General features: G+C 51.2%; 1 protein-coding gene across 4 annotated transcripts in view; it reads right to left on the reverse strand.

The window, feature by feature from the left end:
- The window catches only part of ACOT11 (acyl-CoA thioesterase 11), a 47,460-nt gene that overhangs the window by 17,628 nt on the left and 6,709 nt on the right, over nucleotides 1-23,123 (reverse strand). For 2 of the 4 annotated variants that reach the window (XM_043461207.1, XM_043461208.1), the window contains exons 2-3: nucleotides 4,977-5,181; nucleotides 3,953-4,022 (exon numbers count right to left, since the gene is read on the reverse strand). In XM_043461207.1, coding sequence (XP_043317142.1) covers nucleotides 3,953-4,022; nucleotides 4,977-5,181 — 275 coding nt within the window. Of the gene's footprint in view, nucleotides 1-3,952; nucleotides 4,023-4,976; nucleotides 5,182-5,920; nucleotides 5,986-21,616; nucleotides 22,387-23,123 lie in introns of those variants that run through there. The other 2 variants (XM_043461209.1, XM_043461210.1) reach the window with 2 other exon arrangements.

Consider the following 23,123-nt stretch of genomic DNA (forward strand, 5'->3'; position numbering starts at 1 on the left):
TAGAGCCCTTCCCCAGGACCAATACTCTTGGAAGACAGAGGAACATGTTAAATGACACCACAGTGATGCTAACAGTAAAACCCAGATGATGGAGAACCCTAGGGAGCAAATGACCAAGGTTCTTCAACAAACTTCAAGGAAAAACAGAGAGAGACAGGGAGTGGGAGGAAGAAGGAGAGGGTGCGGGGAGAGGGTGATGGGGAAGATGTAGGGCCTACAGGTTAAAAAAAAGACTTGAGGGAATTCCCCAGCAGTCCAGTAGTTAGGACTCAGTGATTTTACTGCTGGGGACCAGGTTCCATCCCTGGTCAAGGAACTAGGATCCCATGAGCCATGAAGCATGGCCAAAGGGGGAAAAAAAAGACTTAAGAGACCAAGTAACCAAATGCAACCTTATTTGCATCATGACTTGAACAAAATAAAGCAAAAAACTGTAAAGCAAAACAAAATAAAACAAACTCAAGAGACACTGTGGGCAACTGAACGCTGACTAGATATTTAATGTTGGTGAGAAATTGTTCATTTTGTTTACAGGTAGTAGTGGTATTGAAGTTATGTTTTTTAAAAGTTCTTATTCCTTAGAGATGCATTTTGAGACATTTTTAAATGGCTAAAGCAAAAACAAAAAAACCTTTCCCAGCTTTCCTCGGGTGTGGCCAGGACTTTCCAGGTCACCAACCATGCTCCAGGCCCCTCTCCAGCTTTCCCCACACACCCACACCCTCCTCTGCCCAGACTCACCTCCACTCTACTGGGTCCTATGGCAGGCCCATCCATCACTACATGCCCCACCCCAGCCTTCTCTATCATTGCTCCTCAGGTGTCAGATCCCGTTTTGGCAGCAGAGACTCAGAGTGGACCCAGACACAGCTCCACTGGCCTACAAATTCTCACTACATACAGCCAGCTCGAATACCTCCTCCAGGAAGCCACCCATGACTACCCTCCGTGGCACTATGGCTGTGCTCAGTCACTCAGTTGTGTCCAGCTCTTTGTGACCCCGTGAACCGTAGCCCACCAGGCTCCTTATCCATGGAATTCTCCAGGCAAGAATACTGAAGTGGGTAGCCTATCCCTTCTTCAGGGGAACTTCCCGACCCAGGAATCGAACCAGGGCCTCCTGCATTGCAGGCAGATTCTTTACCAGCTGAGCTACCAGGGAAGCCCCTGTGCCACTATGCATGCATGCTTTCAGTCGTGTCCAACTCTTTGCAACCCTATGGACTATAACCCACCAGGCCTCTCTGTCCATGGGGATTCTCCAGGCAAGAATACTAAAGGGGGTTGTCACTTCCTTTTCCAGTGCCTCTATCAGTTCAGTCCCTCAGTCGTGTCCAACTCTTCACAACACCATGGACTGCAGCATACCAGGCCTCCCTGTCCATCACCAACTTCCGGAGTTTATTCAAACTCGTGTCCATTGAGTTGGTGACGCCATCCAACCATCTCATCCTCTGTTGTTCCCTGCTCCTCCCGCCTTCAATCTTTCCCAGCATCAGGGTCTTTTCAAATGAGTCTGTTCTTCATATCGGGTATCCAAAGTATTGGAGTTTCAGCTTCAACGTCAGTACTTCCAGTGAATATTCAGGACTGATTTCCTTTAGGATGGATTGGTTGGATCTCCTTGCTGTCCAAGGGACTCTCAAGAGTCTTATTCAACACCACACAGTGCCTTTATACCCACCCTCAAAAACAGAGGCAATGTAGCTCATTGGTTGGGCTTCCCAGGTGCCTCAGTGGAAAAAGAATCCACCTGCAATGCAGAAGACACAGGAGACAGGGGTTTGATCCCTGAGTCGGGAAGATCCTTGGAGAAGGGCATGGCAACCCACTCCAGTATTCTTGCCTGGAAAACTCCATGGACAGAGGAGCAAGGTGGGTAACAGTCCTTAGGGTCACGAAGAGTTGGACACAACTGAAGCAACTGATCATGCATGCACGCAGAGCCAATTGGTTAAGAGCAAGCTGTCTGGGGCCAGACTGCCTTGCTTGTAGTATATCCTGAGTTCTCCACCAGCTGTAAGACCTAAAGTAAGTTACTTTACTTCTCTGTGCCTCAGTTTCCTCATCTGTAAAAGGAGGACACTAATAGCCAGGATCTCATGGTGTTGTTCTGAGGACTTAGTAAGTTAATTACCAATAGTAAAAAGACATTACAGTTATTATAAAATATTGAATATAGTTCCTCGTGTTATACAGTAGGGCCTCCCCCCCACCTTTTTTTTAACTGGAGTATAATTGCTTTACAATGCCTGAAACTAACAGAACACTGTAAATCAACCATACTCCATGTAAAAAATTATTTACATGTTTTTAAAAAGGCTTACAAATAACTCATCAGTATGGGTTCATTAGGGCTTCCCTGGTAGTTCAGCTGGTAAAGAATCTGCCTGCAATGCAGGAGACCTGGGTTTGATCCCTGGGTTGGGAAGATCCCTCAAAGGTTGGCATGGCAACCCACTCCAGTATTCTTGCCTGGAGAATCCACATGGACAGAGGAGCCTGGTGGACTGTAGTCCATGGGGTCACACCGAGTTGGACACGACTGAGCAACTACGCACAACACATGGGTTCATTAACTGTGACAAAGGTACCATATGAATGTAAGATGTTATAGAAACTCTGTACCATCTACAGTGTTTTTGTAAATCAAAAACTATTCTAAAATAAGATATTCAAAAATAAGTACTACAAAGCACCCATATGTCAAAGATCATTATTTGTCTGGAATTTACCCCTTTGAATTGAAATTATGTTTCTATATCTGCCTCCCTGCAGACTGGGAGCTCCTGGGGCACAGAGACTACGTTCCAGCTGACTTTGTGGACTCCAAACCCAGCATGGGCCCTGGTCCAGAAAAGGCACAGGTAGTGATGAATGACTGAATAAGTAAGTACAGGGACTGGCCAAACTTCCTCATTAACCACGACTCATGGGGCACCAGGAAGTCCTGGATAAGTCCTTGGCACTTGATGTCCCAGGCACTGATAGTTCAGAAGCAGGCCTGGAGGCCATAGCACTGCATGCAGCCCCTGCAGCCTGCCCTGGGCTGAGGGCTTGGCATGCTTCTTGGGTCCTAGCAAAACTGTAAAGACCAAGCTCAGAAGAGTGTAATGAAAACCCTTCTAAACAGTACAGACATCAAACAAACAAAACTAGTAGGTAATGAGCTCCCCATTCCTGGAGGTATGTGAGCAGAGGCTGAATGGTCCAAACTTCTGGCTCAGGCTCTGCCAAGGCACCTTGTCTAGGGGCCTCCCTACAGTCTAATGACCAATGACCCACAGAGAAGAGTCAAGCCCCAAAAGGCATTCACTGATTAAGTCTAACCAGCAATCCTGAATATTCATTGGAAAGACTAATGCTGATGCTGAAACTCCAATAATTTGGCCACCAGATTCGAAGAGTTGACTCATTGGAAAAGATCTTGATGCTGGGAAAGCTTGAGGGCAGGAGGAAAAGGGGGTGACAGAGGATGAGGTGTTTGGATGGCATCACCAACTCAATGGATGAATTTGAGCAAACTCCGGGAGATAGTGAAGGACAGAGAAGCCTGGCATGCTGCTGTCCATGGGGTTGCAAAGAGTTGGACACGACTTAGTGACTGAACAACTTCCATTTCGAAGATAAGAAAATTGAGGACCAGAGAAAGAGATTGACTTCCCCAAAGTCACACAGCACCCTATGCTGCAGCTTGAGCAACATCCAAGTCCAAAGCTGGCTGAGGAAGCCCACCCCACGGCACCTGGCCACAGGGGCAGCTCCTAGCCCACTGCTGTCCCAGACACCTTGCAGATGGGTCATGGCTCCAGAAAGGCTGGCCCCATCCATCTGCAAAGGGCCTCAGCTGAGGCATGTGCCAGGCAGCACACAGGCTGATGAGGCGGGAGATGGGGGAAAGGCTCTGGGCTCGTGATGGTGAGACCAGAAAGAGAGGCAGGAGGGCACTTACCTAATGGTGTGCTCAAAATAGATGTCATCCATGGAGGCTGTGACACAGGGGCACCCTGCATGCCTCTCCGCTGGCATCAGGAGAAGAAAGCCATCCGTTAGCAGCCTTCCCGTGGCCCAGGCCTCTGATCAAATACCAGACCTTCCTAGCTAAGGCCTGCCTCCTCACCCGCACCCCCACTCTTCTTTACTTTCCTCACCATGATTACGACACCCTGACCCTGTCTTACTTATCTGGGTTTTGTCTGTCTAGTGCCTCTCCCTTCTGCTAGACCGCAAGTCACTTGAGGGCAAGGAATTTTGCCCATCTTGTTCACTGCTGCGCCCAGTCCTAGAGCAGTGCCTGGCACTCAGTACTCGATAAGCAGCCGTCAAATGAATGATCATGCCATGCTCATTCCACTTCCTGACCTCCTCAAGTGCCCAGGCAGCCTCACCCACCTTTGTCTGCTTGCCTGAGTCACTCTCATCCTGAGGACTCTGCTCCCAGGCCTGAGTTCTTCTAGAATTCCTTCTCTACTTTCAGGGATGGGTCAGGGTTGCCTCAGGTCTGTTCTCCTAGAGCCCCAGTTCCACCTCCCTTTCCCAACCCCTATCAGACAGTGCAGGGGACAGTTAGGTCTCCTGTCTGCCCCCCACCCCCACCCCATCAGACTGTGAACTCCCTGTGGGCTGGAGAATACTGGGGCATCGAAGGCAACAAAATGAGCTCCATCCAAGCTCCACTCAACTCTGCTCAATGCCACGGGTTTTGCTACTGCCAGCCTCGGAGCAGCCACGTCTAATGCTATGCTGCATCAGAGCAGGGACCCTAGGGTCCAGGACCAGCACTCAGAGCCCTGGGGGTTTGCGGACAAGAGGGGGGGCCCAAGCTGAGCATGTGGAACTTGAAGAGGGCATCACAGGCAGGTGGAGCGGCCTGAGTGAAGGCCGGGAGGAGAGAAGAGGGCGGCGCTCAGGGACAGCCTCTCCCCTGGTGTGTGTGGCCAGGGCTGGGAGGGCGGCCATGTCGGGCTCGGCCTCACCCGACAGGCAGGCGGTGGCGTCGATCCACTTGAGCAGCTGCCCGACGCTCAGCTCCCCACGCTGGTTGGTGTGGCAGGGAAGCACCAGCTGGCTCATCTGCACCTCCGTGGGGTTCCGGTAGCCCTCGCCGTCGGCCATGTTGTCGCTGTCCGCGCGTGAGGCCGACTTCCGGGATGTGCGGTTGGAGAACACGGAGGCCAGGCCCTGGGGAGCAGGCGGACGGTCAGCTCACAGCAGAGTCTCCAGGTCTGCCAGCCCCTGAGATCCCCAAGACCACCTGCCAAGAGAACCCAACTCCAAGAGTGGCCAGCACCCTCCAGCCCAGGGTCTCAGACCCCAGGGGCTCTCTGGATGCCCCTACTATGCCCAGCTTCCTTTTGGCCACAAACTCCATGTTAACATATCCTTGCACCTGAGGGAGAGGGGTGGGGAGAAAGGGATGGAGCAGAGTATTAATTGAGCTGTAGGCCAGCTTTTTCAAGTTTTGCCTCAGATTCCCCAAGGACAGAGGAGCCTGGCGGGCTAGTCCATGGGGTCACCAAGAGTCTGACACGACTGGACAGCTAAGCACAGCACAGCACAGTGAGCCCTACAGTAGTCAAGCCCAGGGATTTGCTCCTATTTCATCCCATTAGGACCCTTTCCTCAGGCTCTTCATGTTTCAGATGACATCGGAAGCAGCACCTCGGCTGGTGCTCACCCGTTGTCAACACTTGGCCCTACTGACAGGGAGGGCTCCAGGCAGTCACTGACCAGCTGTCTGATCCAGACCAGGGCTGGAACAGCTGCCAGCTGGAGAACCAGCAGAGAAAATCCTAGAACTCATGAATAAGAGGAGGAGTCTCTGCCCAGGGCCCAGCTTGGGAGTCTCACTTGCCAGGCAACAGAGGTAGGCGTGCCTGATAGTCCCCTGGATGGGGTGGGATGAGGAAGGGGAACTGACCTGCCATCCTGTCTCTCTGGCCAGCTTTCCCTCATCACACTGTGAACAGAGCTGGGGACACCTGCCTGTGTGAGAAAAATGACAAGTAGGGATAGGCACAGGGGTTCCAATTTTCATGCATGCATGCGTGCTAAGTCGCTTCAAGTCGTATCTGACTCCTTGCAACCACCAGGCTCCTCTGTCCACGAGATTCTCCAGGCAAGAATACTGGAATGGATTGCCATGCCCTCCTCCAGGGGATATTCCCAACCCAGGAATCAAACCTGCAACTCTTAACATCTCCTGCTTTGGCAAGAGGGTTCTTTACCACCAGCGCCAAATAAGAAGTCCTCCCATTTTCATGGCCATTGCCAGTTGTGGTGATAAGTCCCCGCTAACATTCATGAAGTGCTTATAAAGTTATTAGATACTCTTCTAAGCACTCTACAAGTCCTAATTCAAATTTTATCCATACAACAAACCTCTGAAAGAGGTACATTATTATATTCATTTTAAAGATTAAGAAACTGAAGCCCAAGTAAGTACCCAGCCCAGCTGTGATCCCAGAGGTCTAGCCGCTGAGACTGAGGTCCTACTCACCACACTACACTGCCTGCAGGGCCTCCAGAGGCCCAAGATGAGGAATCCAGGACCCTGGATGTGGATTCAGCAGCAAAAACGTGCTATGACCTATGTTGACCCTGCTACTGCTACAGGATGGGGGCGGTGATGGCTCAGGGAAAGGATGGGTCTCATTCTGGGGGGCTATACTCTTTGGATAGCTCCCCTCACAAGAATTCCATAGCTAATTCAATAAATTCAAAACACACCAAGTTGACTTGCTTAAGGTCACTGACCCCTAAGAGGTAGCCCTGGGATTTAAACCAAGCTAGTCTGACCCAGAACATCTTGTGGGTTCTTTGGAGAGGCAGCTCCTTGCCAAGGGCCCCTGGATACCAAGTGCAGTGCTGAGGACCAAAATGAGCGAGAACAGGGCAGCTGCCCCAGGAGCTCACAGCCTGGGTGGGGACCTGCGGGCACCAGGCTGCCAGACTGTTGCAAGCAGCTTCCAGACCACTGCGGTCCAAGCAGCAGGAGCTGTCACCATGGTAACCACTGCCAAGGCATTTCCAGCCTGGTATGTGCTGGGGGCTGCCTGGATGTGGATGTGGATGGCTGACTTTCTAGGTGTGGGAGACTGTAGAGGGAGGAGGCAGGCAGACTGTGTTTGCTGACACTCTTCCCAAGCCCCTCCCACAGCTAGTTCTGGGACAAACATTCCAGAAAGAAGTCCTGGAGAAAGCAAGGTGGAAGCAAGATGCAGAGACTAAGGGGGAAGAAGAAAAGCAGAGTATGTGGAGTTTCCAGGCAGTTCTAGATGTGCACACAGAGAAGACCCCACCCCCACCCCAACACAATGTCCCTGCCGTTCAAGCCTGTTCTCACCCACTGCCTCACTGAATCATCACGAGGCAGGCAGAGGGTGAAGACCATTTACCCCATTTTACAGATGAGGAAAGTGAGGATGGCAAAAAAGCCATAGACCAGCAGTCAGGACACCTGAGTTCTAATCCTCTCTGCTTCCCACCTAGCCAGTCCCCACTCATCAGTTCAGTTCAGTTGCTTAGCCATGTCTGACTCTTTGCGACCCCATGGACTGCAGCACGCCAGGCTTCCCTGTCCATCACCAGCTCCCAGAGCTTACTCAAACTTATGTCCATTGAGTTGGTGATGCCATCCAACCATCTCATCCTCTGTCATCCCCACTCCTACCAGCCTCCTATTTCCTGCTCTGTGAAACAGAAGTCCCATCCATTGACGTCTACATGCCTAGAGGCAGGATCTTTGCCTTGTCATTCTGTTCATTCATTTGCTCACTCATTCATTCTCCAAGCACCTCTTCGGTATTAAAGTGAAAGTCACTCAGTCGTGTCTGACTCTTTGCAACTCCATGGACTATATAGTCCATGGAAGTCTTCAGACCAGAATACTGGAGTGGGTAGCCTTTCCCTTCTCCAGGGGATCTTCCCAACCCAGGAATCAAACTGGAAAGTCTCCTGCATTGCAGGCAGATTCTTTACCAACTGAACTACCAGAGAAGTCCCTCCCTCTGTATTGGACTCTCTCAAACACTGAGCTTATAAGAAAAATTGGGCCAGTCCTTTGAGAAGCTCCTACTCTAGTTCTCATGCTTAGAAGTACCTGGCACCCAGTAGGACCGCATCAAAGATTTATAAGAGGATGTCTAGAGGCAGACTTGAGTTCAAATCCTAGCCCTGCCCCTCGGAGCGCTATGTGATCCTGAGCAAGTCCCCTCTCCTCTGAGCCTCATCTGTCACTTGCCAGGTAGGGGCCAGGAGAGACTGCCAGTCTTCAAGGTACCTCAGCCCTGGTTCCAGGATTCTGGGGTCTAATCTTGCAGGGCTCTGGCATGGCCAGCTGAGCTTCCTAACAAGGAAGCTAAGGAGCTCTGTCACTTGTCAGGCAGGAAATACTGTGCACTGAGAAGGGCGGGGCTCCCACCCTGGGGCCGGCAGAGGAACAAGCCCCACTGTGCTGGGGCCCCACCTCCCTCAAAGAGAGGAGTGCTGAGCCCCTGGAGCATGGGCCGAGGGGAAAATCACCACGACCTCGCAGACTCCAACTGCTTCCTGGGGCTCCAAGGCAGTCTGCCACAACAGGGCAGGCCAGGTCAGGCCGCCTCCCAACCCCTTGGTGGGCAGGCAGCCAGCCAGGGAGGACGGGGCGTGTATGGACCCAGCAGCATTTGGCCAATGAGGCCCCAGAGCCCAGCCACTCCTCTCAGGGCCAGTCACGGGGAAAGCAGAGGCCCTGGACAGAATCAGGGCCTGGGGAAGCCAGGCAGGCTGAGCCAGGACAGCTGACAGGGAGGACAGAGCCTGCATGAAGGTGGGGAGGGCATCTAAGGGTCAAAGACGTGCGCTCTCAGACAGCAGCCATGCCAGGCATTGGCGCCCAGCCGCAACAGTCCTGGCCAGATTGAGTAATCCCAGACGAGGCCCCAGCCGGCTACACTGTGGGCTCTGTGTCCCTTCTTCTCAGCCAGAGTCATGTGACAGACCAGCTGGGTCAGAGCAAGAAAGGCCACCTTGTAGAACCCTTTCATGGCTGGGGACGCTGGGGGACACTGGGGGAAAGGCTAAAGTAAAGGGTAAAGCCTCTTAGGCTTTACCTAAGGCTCCTTCTGAGCACTGGACAACAGGCCCACACAACAGATTTAACCTGGACTTCTGTCCCCCAAGTAACCACGTTCCAGGGATCCAGCCTCCTTAAACTCTTGGTCTACCCCCCATCCCTCACCCCCCACACTCCGGTGCGCTCAGGCCCCTGCACTGCTCACTCACTGGGTGGTTCTCACAGCCAGTTCACAGGCCTCCAGTCTCTCCACCTCCTTCCAGGCCTCTACACAACACTGAAGGTGTCTTTCCAAAACCCAAATCCACCAACTTAACAACCACAACCTACTGCATCCTGCCTTCCAGGGAAGCTAGACCCAGTCCGCACAACTGGGACCTGTTCTGACCCGTAGGGCCACACAGACTTTTCTCAAGAGCAAGCCTGAAAAGGCACCTCTCCTGCTCAAGGTTTCTCAGTGGCTCGCTATGGCTCTTAGGATCAAGGCCCTACTCTGTAGCTCCTGCCACTGCCCCACAGCTGCTCTCCCAGCTCCAGACCACATTTGATTTCCCAGAGCACACTCTCACTACCTCTGCCTAGGACCCCTTCATCTGTTCTACCTGCCAAGTGAGTCCTTCCTCCTCCTCCCTCTTCAGCACCCCTTCCCCATGCCTGCCTCCTCCCCAGGGAGAGTTAGGGCCTCCCTGGACCCCGCAGCCTCACTGTCTCCATCACAGCACTGACCAACGTGTGCAGTCACTGTTTTCACAGCCGCCTGCCCCAGCAGACAGGCATTCCCACAGGACACGGATGGACGTAGGCCTGGCACAGAGCAGGTGCCAAATTAACACCTGCTGCTGCTGCTAAGTCGCTTCAGTCATGTCCGACTCTGTGCGACCCCATAGACGGCAGCCCACCAGGCTCCTCTGTCCCTGGGATTCTCCAGGCAAGACTACTGGAGTGGGTGGCCATTTCCTTCTCCAAAATTAACACCTACAGGAGAGGAAAAGAGCGGTGACAAGGGCAGGCTTGGAGCTGAGACTTGAGGAAGAGGATAGTCTGAGGTACAGGAGGGACTGGAGGACAGCAGAAAACAAAAGCAGGAACGGCAGGGGCTCTGCTGACAGGAGTGGCTGGGGCAAAGGGAAACAGGTGGGAAAGTACTAGGCACCTGTGTGGGTGGGGACAGAGGCGGGGGTGGGGGGTGAGGCAGAGTCCCCAGAAACCAAAGAAGACCCCTGATCACTGCCCTGCAGTGATCAGCAGAGAAATGTGGAGACCAGCCAGCAGAGAGAACATCTCAGGGACTTACCTGCCAATCCAGTGGTTAAGACTCTGCATTCCCAATGCAGGGGGCATAGGTTCAATCCTTGGTCAAGGAACTATGGTTTCACATGTCACTAACCCCCACATGTCACAACTAGGAACCCGTGCTCCACAAGAGCAGCTCACATGCACCACAACTAGAGAAAAAGCCCACGTGCCACAAAGAAGACCCAGCCCAGCCAAAAATATAAATAAACCAAAGAACCACCTCAAAGAGCAGGCCTGGAACAGAGGAGGCCCACCAGCCCTGGAGGGGAGGAGCTGGCCTGGGTCACCTCTCAGCTCACTCACCATGACCCAGGGCTGTGCACAGCCCCTGGAGATCAGCCTGGCCTGGACTCAAGTCAACTAACTCAGGTGACTTCAGGCAGGCTGCTCAGCCTACCTCTGTGGGCCTCAGTTTCCGTAACTGCAAGAAATGGGATCATGATACCTACATCCAGGGTCACCATGGGGATGAAATTAAACAAGATGAAGTGTTCACAGCTCCTAGTACATACCTGCCACGTGGCTAACATTTACTGAGCACTGAGGTTAGCATTATAAAGCTGAGTTTGGGCTTCCTACCAAAATATAGCTGGGAGACTCCTAAACAGAGTTCAAACCAGACTGTTTACATAGTACTTTCTCATGCATGACTTCACCAGAACCTCGTGGCAACCCCGTGAGGAGGCAAGACTGGTAGCCAGTTTGAGAGGTTCTGTGAGAATTCAAAGAACCAGTGATAGAGTAACAGGGATTCAACTGCAGGGCACGAGACCCCACATGGCCCTGCTCCTCCCACTCTCTCTCCCAGGCCTCTCTCCAAGGGGTGGGGACTGGAAGGCGGGCCTGGGGGGCTGGGCGGGTGGGGAGAAGCACCTTGGCCCACTGCCAGCCAGGCCTCAGGAGAACCAGGCCCTCCTAGAGTGTGAGGGAGCTGCCCAAGTTGGTTCTCTGTCCCCACAAAGGTGGCTCCAGGCTCTCAGAGCCACCAGTCGCCTCCCAGCAGTTTTCCCACCAGCAACACAGAAGTCTCTGTCAACCTCCTAAACACCCCTTCAATCCTATTCCCTGTCTTCTTCCCCCAAAAGGCTCTGAGGCAGCCTGCACAGGCATACACACTGAGTACGTACAGAGGCCCAAAATGTAAACAGAGCTAAGGAGCCAAATAAGGGAGGAGCGATTACCTTAGGAATGCGTGTGTTGTGCTAAGTCACTTCAGTCGTGTTCGACTCTTTGCGACCCCATGGACTGCAGAGTGCCAGGCTCCTCTGTCCACGGGATTCTCCAGGCAAGAATACTGGAGTGGGTTTCCATTTCCTTCTCCAGGGTATCTTCCTGACCCAGGGATCGAACCCGGGTCTTCTGCATTGCAGGCAGATTCTTTACCCCCTGACCCACTAGGGAAGCCACGTGAGGAAACCAGTTGCACAAAGATGCTGCCATAAAGAATTTCATTTGGCCTTCAGATTCCCAGTAGACAAGGGTAAAAAGGGTAGTAGTGGGTACAAAACTCTGAGATGAAGAGTGGGTGCACTTGTCTGTGAAGCCAGCATGAGGGCTGGGAGGACATTGGTGTTCCATAGGCTTCTGATGGCCACACATCATCAGATGACACCTTCATTCTAGAAGATAAATAATGGTCTCCAGTGCCCTATATGCACATCCTCATTTTACTTCTAGCTACAGGGTGTATTGGCACTTGACATTTTTCAAGATTTGGGGGTGAGGGAGGTAGAGAATTAAACCATTATTTCTTACTAAGAACCTCCTAGATGCCATTCATTTGGTTAGTACTTATTGAATACCTACAATGTACCAAGTTGTATGCTAGGAGCTTTCACATGTATTCATTCTCTCAGTAATTCTCATATATATCCTACAACACACTGTTATTCTACGCATTTTACTATGATTTACTAGAATACTATATTTACTAGAATACCAAGGCTGTGAGAGCCAGTGTATTGCTTCTGAGCACCTGAGAAGTGACAGACACAATTTAAGACAATCCCAGAAGATGGGACTTCCCTGGGGATCCAGTGGTTAAGACTCCATGCTTTCACTGCAGGGGGCGTAGGTTTGATCCCTGGTGAGAGAACTAAGATCCTGCATGCTGTACAGCAAAAAAAAAACAAAATAAAATAAAAAATTTTATTTTACAATTCCAGGGCAGTTCCCTGGTGGCCTAGTGTTAGGATTCTAGGCTTTCACTGTTGTTACTTGGGTTCAATCCCTGGTGGGGGGAACTGAGATCCTGTAAGCTGTGGTGTGGCCAAAAAAAAAAAAAAGGCAAACCCAGACCTACCAGCTAAAGCCCACACTTGTATCTCCACAGGCCTTGGAGATGAAGAGATTCTTCCATCTGAAACTCAACAGAGGGGAGGCAAACTAACCCATGTCACACAGCCAGTCAGTGACCAAGGAGAGAAGGGAGGCCAGTACCCTGAGCCCCTGCCCAGAGCCCACAACCTAGGGCAGGCTGGTCAGCTTTTGTGCTCTCCCAGTGAGGACAGAGGGGGATGGGAGGGTCTTCAACCTGTTCATCCTGCCCCAACCCTAAATCTGACAAGAAAGGAAGTGGGGTAGCAGGCATAATTGAAATTGTGAGCTAAGCCCATGTCTTTTGGAGGTAGAGCTTCATGAGGCATTTCCGGTTTAGTGCCTTCCTATAAAACTGAATATAAGTGGAACTTATATCCATAAGCTTATCATCCTCAGGAGACCTTGGATAGGTTATTTTGCCTCTCTGTGCCTCAGTTTCCTCATCGGTCAAGTGGAGCATTTAACTAGAGTCTCCAAGAACTCTTTTCAAACCATGAAATTGTTTGGCTTATGGGAGGACCTCCTTGACAAGACTCAATACTTGGGCCACCTGATGCAAACAGCCAGCTCATTGGAAAAGACCCTGATGATGGGAAAGATAGAAGGCAGGAGGAGAAGGGGACCACAGATGACGAGATGGTTGGATGGCGTCACCAACTCAATGGGCATGAGTTTGAGCAAGCTCCGGGAGTTGGTGAAGGACAGGGAAGCTGGTGTGCTGCAGTCCATGGGGTCACAAAGAGGCGGACATGACTGAGTGGCTGAACAACAAAGGACTTCCTTGACAAGACCCACAAGGCCCTCCAGCCACACCACCAGTCTTGCTCACACCACGTACCCCCAGACAACTGACCGTCTCTCGGTTCCTCATACCCCTCAGGCCGCTGCTTACCCCCCATCTGGAGCACTCATCCTCTCCTCTCCACCTCCATGTTGACTACCCGTCCCTCAGCTCCATCATCTCTCCCCTTATCCTCAGGCTCCTGGCCCCAGAAACCTCCACTCTGTAATGCTCTCCATTGTGACAACATTCATTTAACTGTGGGAGTATTTGGTGGACACTGGACACAAAGATCCATCGGCAGGAGCCCTCTTTACTCCTGGTATCCACGGGGCCCAGCACAGAGCCTGGCTCACTGTGGACCAAATGAATGAGTTGGTTCAGAGGGCCTCCAGTTCTCAATGTCACCCCATGTGGCAGAGAGAATGTAGGCCATGAAGTCAAGAGAAGTTCCCCACTAGAAGTGCTGACCTTTCACCCCATCCTAGAACAGTCGGAACATCACCTGTCTGCCTCCACCCACAAGGGTAAAAATAGCTTCTCTGTAATCTGACACCTGAGTCATCTGGAGAATTCCTCCTGCCCCATTAAGGAGTCAGCCAGGGGCCAGAGAGGGCAGGGAGGGCATTTCCTGAATGCTTAACCATTCCTATCTCGTCCGATTCACAGGAAACATTTGAGGTGTTATCACTAGCGAGGTACACAGGCGACCCAAATCCAAGGTTGCCCAGCGCCGAACCACAGAGCCGGGGTTAAGTGAGGCCCCCTGCCTCTGCCTACAGGGCAACCCTCGCCTCTGCACCAAGAGTGAAAAGGGTTTGGAGACAGAGAACGACTGCCTGCTGGTATGGATGGGGAAATTGAGGCTCATGGGCTGTCTGCCCAACATCTTAGGCAAAAGGGCCTGAACTCTGGCAGACCTTAGGTAAATTAATGAGAAGTAGAGGACAATCCCCACCCCATCTTCATCCAAGACTAGTAAAGGTTAAAGGAGATGCCAGGGACTTCCCTGGTGGTCCAGTGGTCAAGAATCCACCTTCCAATGCAGGGGACATGAATTCGATCCTAGTTTGGGGAACTAAGATCCCACATGCCACAGGGCAACGAAACTCCCATGTCATAAATACTGAGCCTACACAGCACAACTAAGACCCGACAGAGCCAAATAAATGTTTTCAAAAACAAAGGAGATCCTGAAACTAAAGCACCCAGTTAGCTGTGAAGTGTGGTGCACATGTGAGGGAGGCTGGAGAAGATGGAGCAGTTGGGCAGGACCAGACTTGTCCTTCCTCCAGCAGGCTTATCACTGCTGAGAAACGAAATGCAGAGATGGGAGGGAATATATGTAAGGTGCCTTGTAAACCTCAGTGGCTCAGCCCTCCTTTCATTTCAGCACTTCTTGAGTCTGAGTAGGGCCTGCCCACAGGGACAGGACAGCCCGCACAGAGCAAGACAGGGGTTACTTGGGAAATGCTGCTATACGGAGGGGTAGCAGGGGCCGGGCAACCAGGCAGAATCTGCAGGGACTGGCTGTGTGGGGCCAGGATTCAAATTAGCCTCAGCCAACATCCTCAGTTCTGCTTCTCTACACTGTTAGGGCACAGTTCCTGCCGCATTTCGCAGAACAACGGATGGCACGTGAACAAGTTTTTAAATCTCTCTGGCCCCCACTTTCTTGTTTATAAAATTGAAAGGTATGCAGGGGAGACTGACAACAATCACGCTCCCTTATTTAATTACTTGATATGTGCAGGTGGGGCGCTAGGCATTTTCTGCGCCTTCTCTCTCAATCCCCACACAGCCATAATAGTTAAATGTTGTTATTATTCCTATCTTACAGATGGGAAAACAGAGGCTCAAAAGGGTTAGTGTCATGAACACACACACACACAATCGTTACAGCCAGTAAAAGGGCAGAGTCAGGGCTTGGACCCAAGTCTGTTTAACTCAAGGGCTAAGGCTGGCTGGGCGCTTTGCTTTACCTGCCTCTCCCTTGTCTGACAGCAGAATGTTCACTGCTGTGTCCCAGGCATTCAGGCCCTTTCTCACCCACACATGCCAGGCGGGACCCTCAGGGAAGCTTCCTCCCCATGGACCCTCACATCCTCTGCAGGAAACAGTGATGGTATCATGACCTCCTCCCAGCACAGCCCAGCATCCAGGCACTTGTCCTACTAGATGCTCAAAGTCAGCAGCCTGTGAGGGAGAGAGGTGGCTACCTCCAGAGTGGAAACTGCAAGCTGTCAGCCAAAAACTCCTTTGTAAATCCTCAGCTCTCTGGAGTAGGAGAAAACCTCATGGACAGCTACATATACCCCTCTCAGACACAGACATCTCAGTTACCACCACCACCACCCTGCCCAGTGACTATCCAGCATGAGCTTGCTTGCTCTCTGAGACAGGAGGCTCACTCCCTGCTGATATAGACACTTCCCCTGTGTCTACATCCCCTTCTGCCTGACAGCAGGTCTGCCTGTCAGAGTTCTTCTATCTACCCCTCCCCAACTGACAGCTGCCTCCCCACAGCTTTCTTCCTTGAGCTGTTTGCCACCTCTACCCCTTACCTCCAGCAGACTCCAGAAAGGTGCAGGAGGGGTCAGCACACAGGCAGTCTGACCTCAAGTGTGACTGGTCCCCACTTTGTGGCCTCTCGGGCAACCCTCTCCAATACTACCCAGCTTGGAACCCACATTCACAGGCAATACCCCTCCATGGGAGCCCCTGGCAGTGAGGTGGGCCCTTCAGGGTGGTGAAGAGCAGGGCCAGCCTCTCTCCTTCATCAGAGCCCTTCATGCTCCCCCTGCTAGACAGCCAAGACTCCTGCCTGACACTGCCTCCAAGTCACCATGGTAACGGGTAGCCAGGCGATGGGCCAGGTCCAGCCATCCTGCAAACAAGCCTGTTTACCTTGGAGCTGGAAACACCGGTTACAGGGACCACAAGTCCTCTCCAGAAGGACAAAGTAGGGAGGGAGAGAGAAGAAGAGGGATGGAGGGGAGGAGAGACGGGTTACAAAGAGAAAAGAGGGAAAGAAGGGAAAGAAAGAGAGGAAATAGAAAAAACATGAGGTCAAAGAATGGATGCTGGTAGGGAACAGAGCAAGTAGAAGACACACACACACCAGAGACAGAAGTGAGGAAGGCAGGAAAGGGGCCCCCTCCCGACCTCCCCCACTGCTCACATTCCTCAAGCCTGAGCTGCTCTCAGCCCTTTGGGATTCTGGCCACAGCTGGGACTTCCTGCCCCAGGAAGCTAACAGCCCCATGGCCCCTTGGAGGCCCCAGCTGCTGCTCTGGCCCCTGCAGTCCCCTCCACTGAGGGACAGTGTCTGCCCTCTCCTGCAGGTGGGGCCCCTGTCCCAACCCCAGGCAGCACTTACAGGCTCAGTCCCCTGCTTGGGTCCCCATAGTTCCCCTGAGGCCCAGCGGGTCTCCAGTCACCAGATCTCCTGCCCCTCCCCTCATATTCTGACTCTGACCTCTTTCCCCCAGAGTGTCCAAAAAATCAGTCTCAAGCAGAGCAGAGTGGCGATAATAGGTGTGACTTCATCCACAGAACACATTTCCTTACACTGTGAGAGGAATGGGTCACAGAAGGAGATCTACCAAGAGGACACCAACCCTCCAGGGGCTGCTTCTAAGGCCCCACGTCTGGAGGTGGAAGGGTAGGAGTGAGAACTGGGCCTGGCCTGCTCCCTGGTGGGTCTGCTGAGCTGAAGCAGATGGCCCAGTGGTTCTCTGCTGGGCACTTACCATGTTCCAGGGCCTTCCTCAGCCTCAAGCTCTTTGGCTGTAAGACGGCCTCTACATTCTTGGCCTAGTCTCACTCCCACCCCTATGTGCCCTGAACTGTCTCAGAGGAATCTGAGCCCACAGGAAAGGCTTGTTGAAGAGGGATGATCAGGGCAGAGAGAGAAAAAGGAAAAACAGGAAGGCACAGGGGGCTGGCAAGAGGAAAATAGACTGTGCTAGAATCCTGGCCCAGCCTCTGTCTCCCTGGATAATTAATTAAGCCACTCTAAACCTCACTTTGCACATCTGTAAAGTGGGAATAATAATATCATAGTGAGGATTCAATGAGATTATACACAAAATGCTTGGACCAGGATCTGACCTGAAGAGGTGCTTAAAAAGTACCAGCTCTCCATATTGTTAAAAAGTCAAGGCATTTGTATCATTTTTTTAGATTCCATACAAAACAGAAATAGACCCATAGTCATAGAAAACAAATTTATGGTTACCAAAGGGGAAAGGGCGGGGGAAGAGGGTAAATTAGAAATTTGGGGTGAACGAATATACACTAATATTAATATAGAGTCCCTTAGACAGCAAGGAGATCAAACCAGTCAATCCTAAAGGAAATTAACCCTGAATATTCATTGGAAGGACTGATGCTGAAGCTGAAGCTCTAGTCCTTTGGCCATCCGGTATGAAGAGCCGACTCACTGGAAAAGACCCTAAGGCTGGGAAAAGTTGAAAGCAAAAGGAGAAGGAAATGACAGAGAATGAGATAGTTGGATGGCATCACCGATTCAATGGACATGAGTTTGAGCAAACTCTGGGAGACAGCGAAGGACAGGGAAGCCTGGTGTGCTACAGTCCATGGGGTTACAAACAGACACAAGTTAGCGACTGAGCAGCAACAATTAATATATGTAAAATGGATTAACAACAGGGACTTACTATATAGCACAGGGAACTATATTCAATATCTTATACTAGCCTATAATGGAAAAGAATCTAAAAGTATAGAGGCACTGTCGAAGGACACAGGAAATCATCCTAACTGAAGGGCCTGCACTGGTCTGGGGTAAGAGATGCCCACTCTAAGTGGCCAGGCAGCCTTGGCAGAGCCCACAGAAAGCTTCAGGGCAAGGACCCAGGCTTTAGGTGGAGTGGAGAGCTGCAGGAAGCTCCCGGCAACGGTGGGGATCAGATGGGCCTTTCAGCCCCACCCCGGGACAGTCACTTCCAAATAAACATGCCATCTGTCTACCATCAGGGCTTCATTTCAGCCATGGATCAAGATATTGAACAGGATGGTGTCTGTGGCACTCCATGGGGGCCTCCCCCAGATGACCACTCACAGTTTAACCAGACTCAACAAATTCTCCTCTCCCAGGTCCCTGAAAAGCTCAAGATGCCTCACTAAGGAAATGGTTTCTTGGAATAGAAGGCAGTGATCACTAGAAACCAGCTTGGGTTTACAGGGAACGAGGCATTCTAGGCACAAGGGAAGAGTTCACCAGGGCAGGAACAGACATATTTTTGTGTCTGCAAAGACCGAGAATATTGTGAGTGTTCAGTAGACATGAGTTAAATCGAACCTGGGAGCCATCTCCCACATTTGTGTGCTCTGTTCAACATTTGGTTAAAGGACTCGAATGAAGACACACTTGGTCACACATGGCCACCTGAAAGGTTGTAACTTTTAGACAGAAAACCAAAGAGATGAATAAGAGTCATGCTATCAACCTGTACTTAAGTTTTTCTGTTGCTGTCACTTTGCTCTAAGATATATGTGTGCCTGAGCCAACCACAGGTGGCTCAGTGGTAAAGAATCCGCCTGCCAATGCAGGAGACGCAAGAGATGCAGATTCAGTCCCTGAGTTGGGAAGATCCCCTGGAGCAGAAAATGGCAACCCACTCCACTATTTTTGCCTAGAAAATTTTGTGGACAGAGGAGCCTGGGGGGCTACAGTCCATAGGGGGTCGCAGAGAGTCAGACACAACTGAGCACAGATCACACATATGTGTGCTGGGGTGGCTCTAGCTTAATGGTTGTTTCTGCAAAAATGGCCTCATGGTTTCCTCCATCCACAAGCTCAACAGTGACAAGTCCTTCTGCATCCAAGTGGGGCCCTGTGGCTGCTGGAGGCCTCTTTGGAGGTGAAAGGTGGGAACGTGTTCAAGACAGGAGTGACTGGGTGGCAGGGAAGAGACAGCCTCTAGCTGGGGTACGGCAGGCAGTGTGAGGCCCAGCCCAGTGAGGGGGGAACAGAGGGGACAGCGGGTGGCACGGGGTGGACAGTCAGGCAATAGGAGGGACCGTGAGGGGGCCGGGCTACATATGGCCTGAGTGACAGGCCTCTGGCTACAAATGTGAGGGCTGGCTGAGTCAGGACAGGAGGGTCCTGGTAAGGAATAAAACCCAGACCAAACAGGAGTGGACAAGGTTAAAAAGAGGTTAATTCTGGCTGGGAATCAACAGCAATCTTTTTTAAAACTCCACTCCTTCCTTCAGGAAGATACTGGGAGTACAGCACTGAACACCAACCCAGACTCTCCACTCACGAACAGACAATAAACAAAGGAACAAGATCATTTTAGAGTGAAAAGTGATATAAGAAGGAAAACAGCGAGCAGCACTATTTACAATAGCCAAGTCATGGAAGCAACTAAACGTTCATCAACAGAGGAATGGATAAAGAAGATGTGGAACATACATGGAATATGAGTCATAAAAAGGAATGAAATAATGCCATTTTCAGCAACATGGACAGACCTAGAGATTATACTAAGTGAAGTCAGGCAGAGAAAGACAACTATCACATATCATTTATATGTGGAATCTAAAAAAGTGATACGAAGGAACTTATGTACAAAACAAATAGACTCACAGACATAAAAACAAACCTAAAGTTACCAAAGGGGATGGGGGTAGGGTGGGGATAAACTAGGAGTTTGGGATTAACAAATACACACTACTATATATGAACTAGATAAATAAACAAGGCCCTACTGTATAGCACAGAGAACTACACTCCATGTCTTGTAATAACTTATAATTAGAAAAGAATCTGAAAAAGAATATATATGTATAACCAAATCACTTTGCTATACACCTGAAACTAACACAACATTATATATAAACTATATTTCAATTCTTTTTTTTTTTTTCATATTTCCATTTTTGAAAAGAAGAAGAGGACTTCCCTGGTGGTGCACCTGTCAAGGGACATGGGCTTGATCCCTAGTCCGGGAGGATTCCACACACCGCATACAGAGCAACTAAGCCCGTACTCCACAGCTGCTGAGTCCTCACTCTAGAACCCACAAGCTACAACTACTGAGCTCACGTGCCTAGATCCCATGCTCTGCAACAAGAGAAGCCACTACAGTGAAAAGCCCACACACAGCAAGGAAGAGTAGCCCCTGCTCACTGCAGCTAGAGAAAGCCCACACAAAGCAAGGAAGACCCAGTGTAGCCAAATAAATAAATAAAAATTTTAATGATAACTAAAAAGAAGAAGAAAAACAGTGGATGTGAAAGAGAGACAAGGTGGTGGATTGGAAGGGGCTAATTTAGATTGGGTAATCAAGGCAGGTCAAGGCCAAAATCTGAATGAGACAAGCAAGAGTGATTGGGCAAGGCTCTGGGGGCACGGGGTCCCAGGCAGGGGAGCAGAGAGTGTAAAGAGCCCAAAGAGGAACACGGACAAGCTTGGCTGCCGGAGAAGCAGTATGGTGGGCAGTAAGGCTGGAGCAGTGTCAGGGAGAAGGGAACAAACTAGTCCCACATTGCCCAAAGCCTAAAGTTCCAGTGGAATTTGGATTCTACTCCACATGTGATGGGAAGAACTAGAGGCTGTGAATGGGGAGAGAGATGATCTGACCTGCATTTTAAAATCACTTTGCTGTTGTATGGGGCTTCCCACGTGGCTCAGTGGTAAAAAACCCACCTGCCAATGCAGGAGACATTGGTTCGATCCCTGGGTCAGGAAAATCCCCTAGAGGAGGAAACGCACTCCAGTAGTCTTGCCTGGAAAAATCCCATGGACAGAAGAGCTTGGCAGGCTACAGACCATGGGGTCAAAGAGCACGGCTGAGCACCCACGCATGCTGCTGAGTGGGGGCAGATTGCAGGGTGAGAGAAGCAGCAGGGAGACTCCTCCGTGGGCAACTGCAGTCCAAAGAGAGATGACGGACCAGGTGTACTTGGGAGGTGGAATCATCATGACTTGCTGATAGCTTCCATGTGTGAGAGGGACAGAACAGGAGGATGCAGGGAGGACATGACTGAGTGACTGAACAGCAAGGACAAAGCTGGTAAGAGAGGGGTCTCCATGTGCCAGAGAGCCACCTGTGTATAGCCCAGGGGCTGCCCCAAAATTGCTTTCCCAGAAGCTCAAAGACCACTGTTTAGAATCTATGGCTGATACTTACTGTGCACCTTCTGTGTGCCAGGCCTAGTCCTCGGAGGTCCTTTAATTCTCAAGTGCACCTTGAATCAGGAGTCCTTTTACCGTCGAGGAAAAGGAAACTCAGGGAATGTGGAAAGATCCACACAAAGACACATGACCAGTAAAAGGCAGAGCAGAGACCACTGGACATGGGTTCTTCTGAATCCAGAGCCTGGCAGGGGTGCTGCCCTGGGGGATGCCAGCCCTGGAGGGGGTTGGATCACTCAGCCCGCAGGACTTTTCTGACAGAGCCTGGCACTTGGGAGACCCTCCATAGGTTGCCTCCTGGCTCTCCTGCCTTCCAGGTGATGTGGAGAAAGCTAGAGAGGGAGTGGTCCCTGGCCAATCCATCCCCCCTGGGTTGTGGGAATCACCATTTCCCCCCACCATGGCCTCATCAGTGGGCCTACCGGGCTCAGAAGTCCCTCCCAGTCTCGCTGAGAATCAGTCGGAGGAGGAGTAAGACACACCTGCTCTTAGTCTGGCAGCCTGGATGCTCCACTTTTATCTTCCAAAGCCAGGGCAGGTGGGTGGGGACCAGTTACTCTCAGCCTCAGGGTGTGGGCGGAGGAAGCAGTGCTGTGCTGGCCCTCTCCCTTGACCCAGAGTTATTCATTCTTTGAGTCCCTTCCTTTCCCTGGGCCCATGTGTCCCACATACCCCACCGCTCTCAAAGCCTGTAGGCAGGCCATCCAGCCTCTATGCATCATGGAGCTACCCTCCATGACACAAAGCAAGCTCAAATGACAGGGACCTGTCCTATTACCTCCAAGTCCACGTGTTACTGATGAGAACACTGAGGCTGGGAAAAGGTAGCCACTAGCCGCTAGAACCAGCCAGAGCCTTCTGACTCCAGACCACCATCCCTCCCACAGCTCTGAGGGGCAGTATCACCAGAGAAGGAGAGGAGATGGATCTCTCCACAGCCCCTCCAAGAGATCAATTGGAAATTGAGACCCACCTGGTTTGGCTCAGCCCTGAAGTGTGCTATAAATCTGAGGCTGCTTTAGGAAGACTTGAAAGCCACTCCCCTTCCTGACCTCTGACCTAAATTCCAGGCCTGGGAGCAGGGCCACACCCCAGGGCGGATCAGAGCCAGTTTTAGAGATGGAGAGGCCAGGGTTCACATCCCGAAGGATGGGCCTCCAGGGGCCACATCAAGGGTGCTGCCAGCCAGTCTGCTGACTTTGCACTTTTGAACAACCAGACCAGGTAAAACACATACAGTCACTTTCTAAACTGTAAAGTGAGCGTACATATGAGGAGATAAACTCCTTGAGAAGAGGAAGCAGGTCCCATGTCTCTCTAGAGTCCCAGGGCCTCCCTATAATTTTTTCCCCCAACTCTATTGAGACACAGTTGACAAATAAAAGTTGTACACATTCAGGTTGCAAAACGCAATGTTTGGATGTATGTATATATTGTGGAATGACCATCACAATCAAGCTAATCAAGACATCCATCACATCAGTTTCCCTTTCTGGGGTGAG

Source organism: Cervus canadensis, chromosome 2, assembly GCF_019320065.1.
Source record: "Cervus canadensis isolate Bull #8, Minnesota chromosome 2, ASM1932006v1, whole genome shotgun sequence".
NCBI classification, from domain to species: domain Eukaryota; kingdom Metazoa; phylum Chordata; class Mammalia; order Artiodactyla; family Cervidae; genus Cervus; species Cervus canadensis.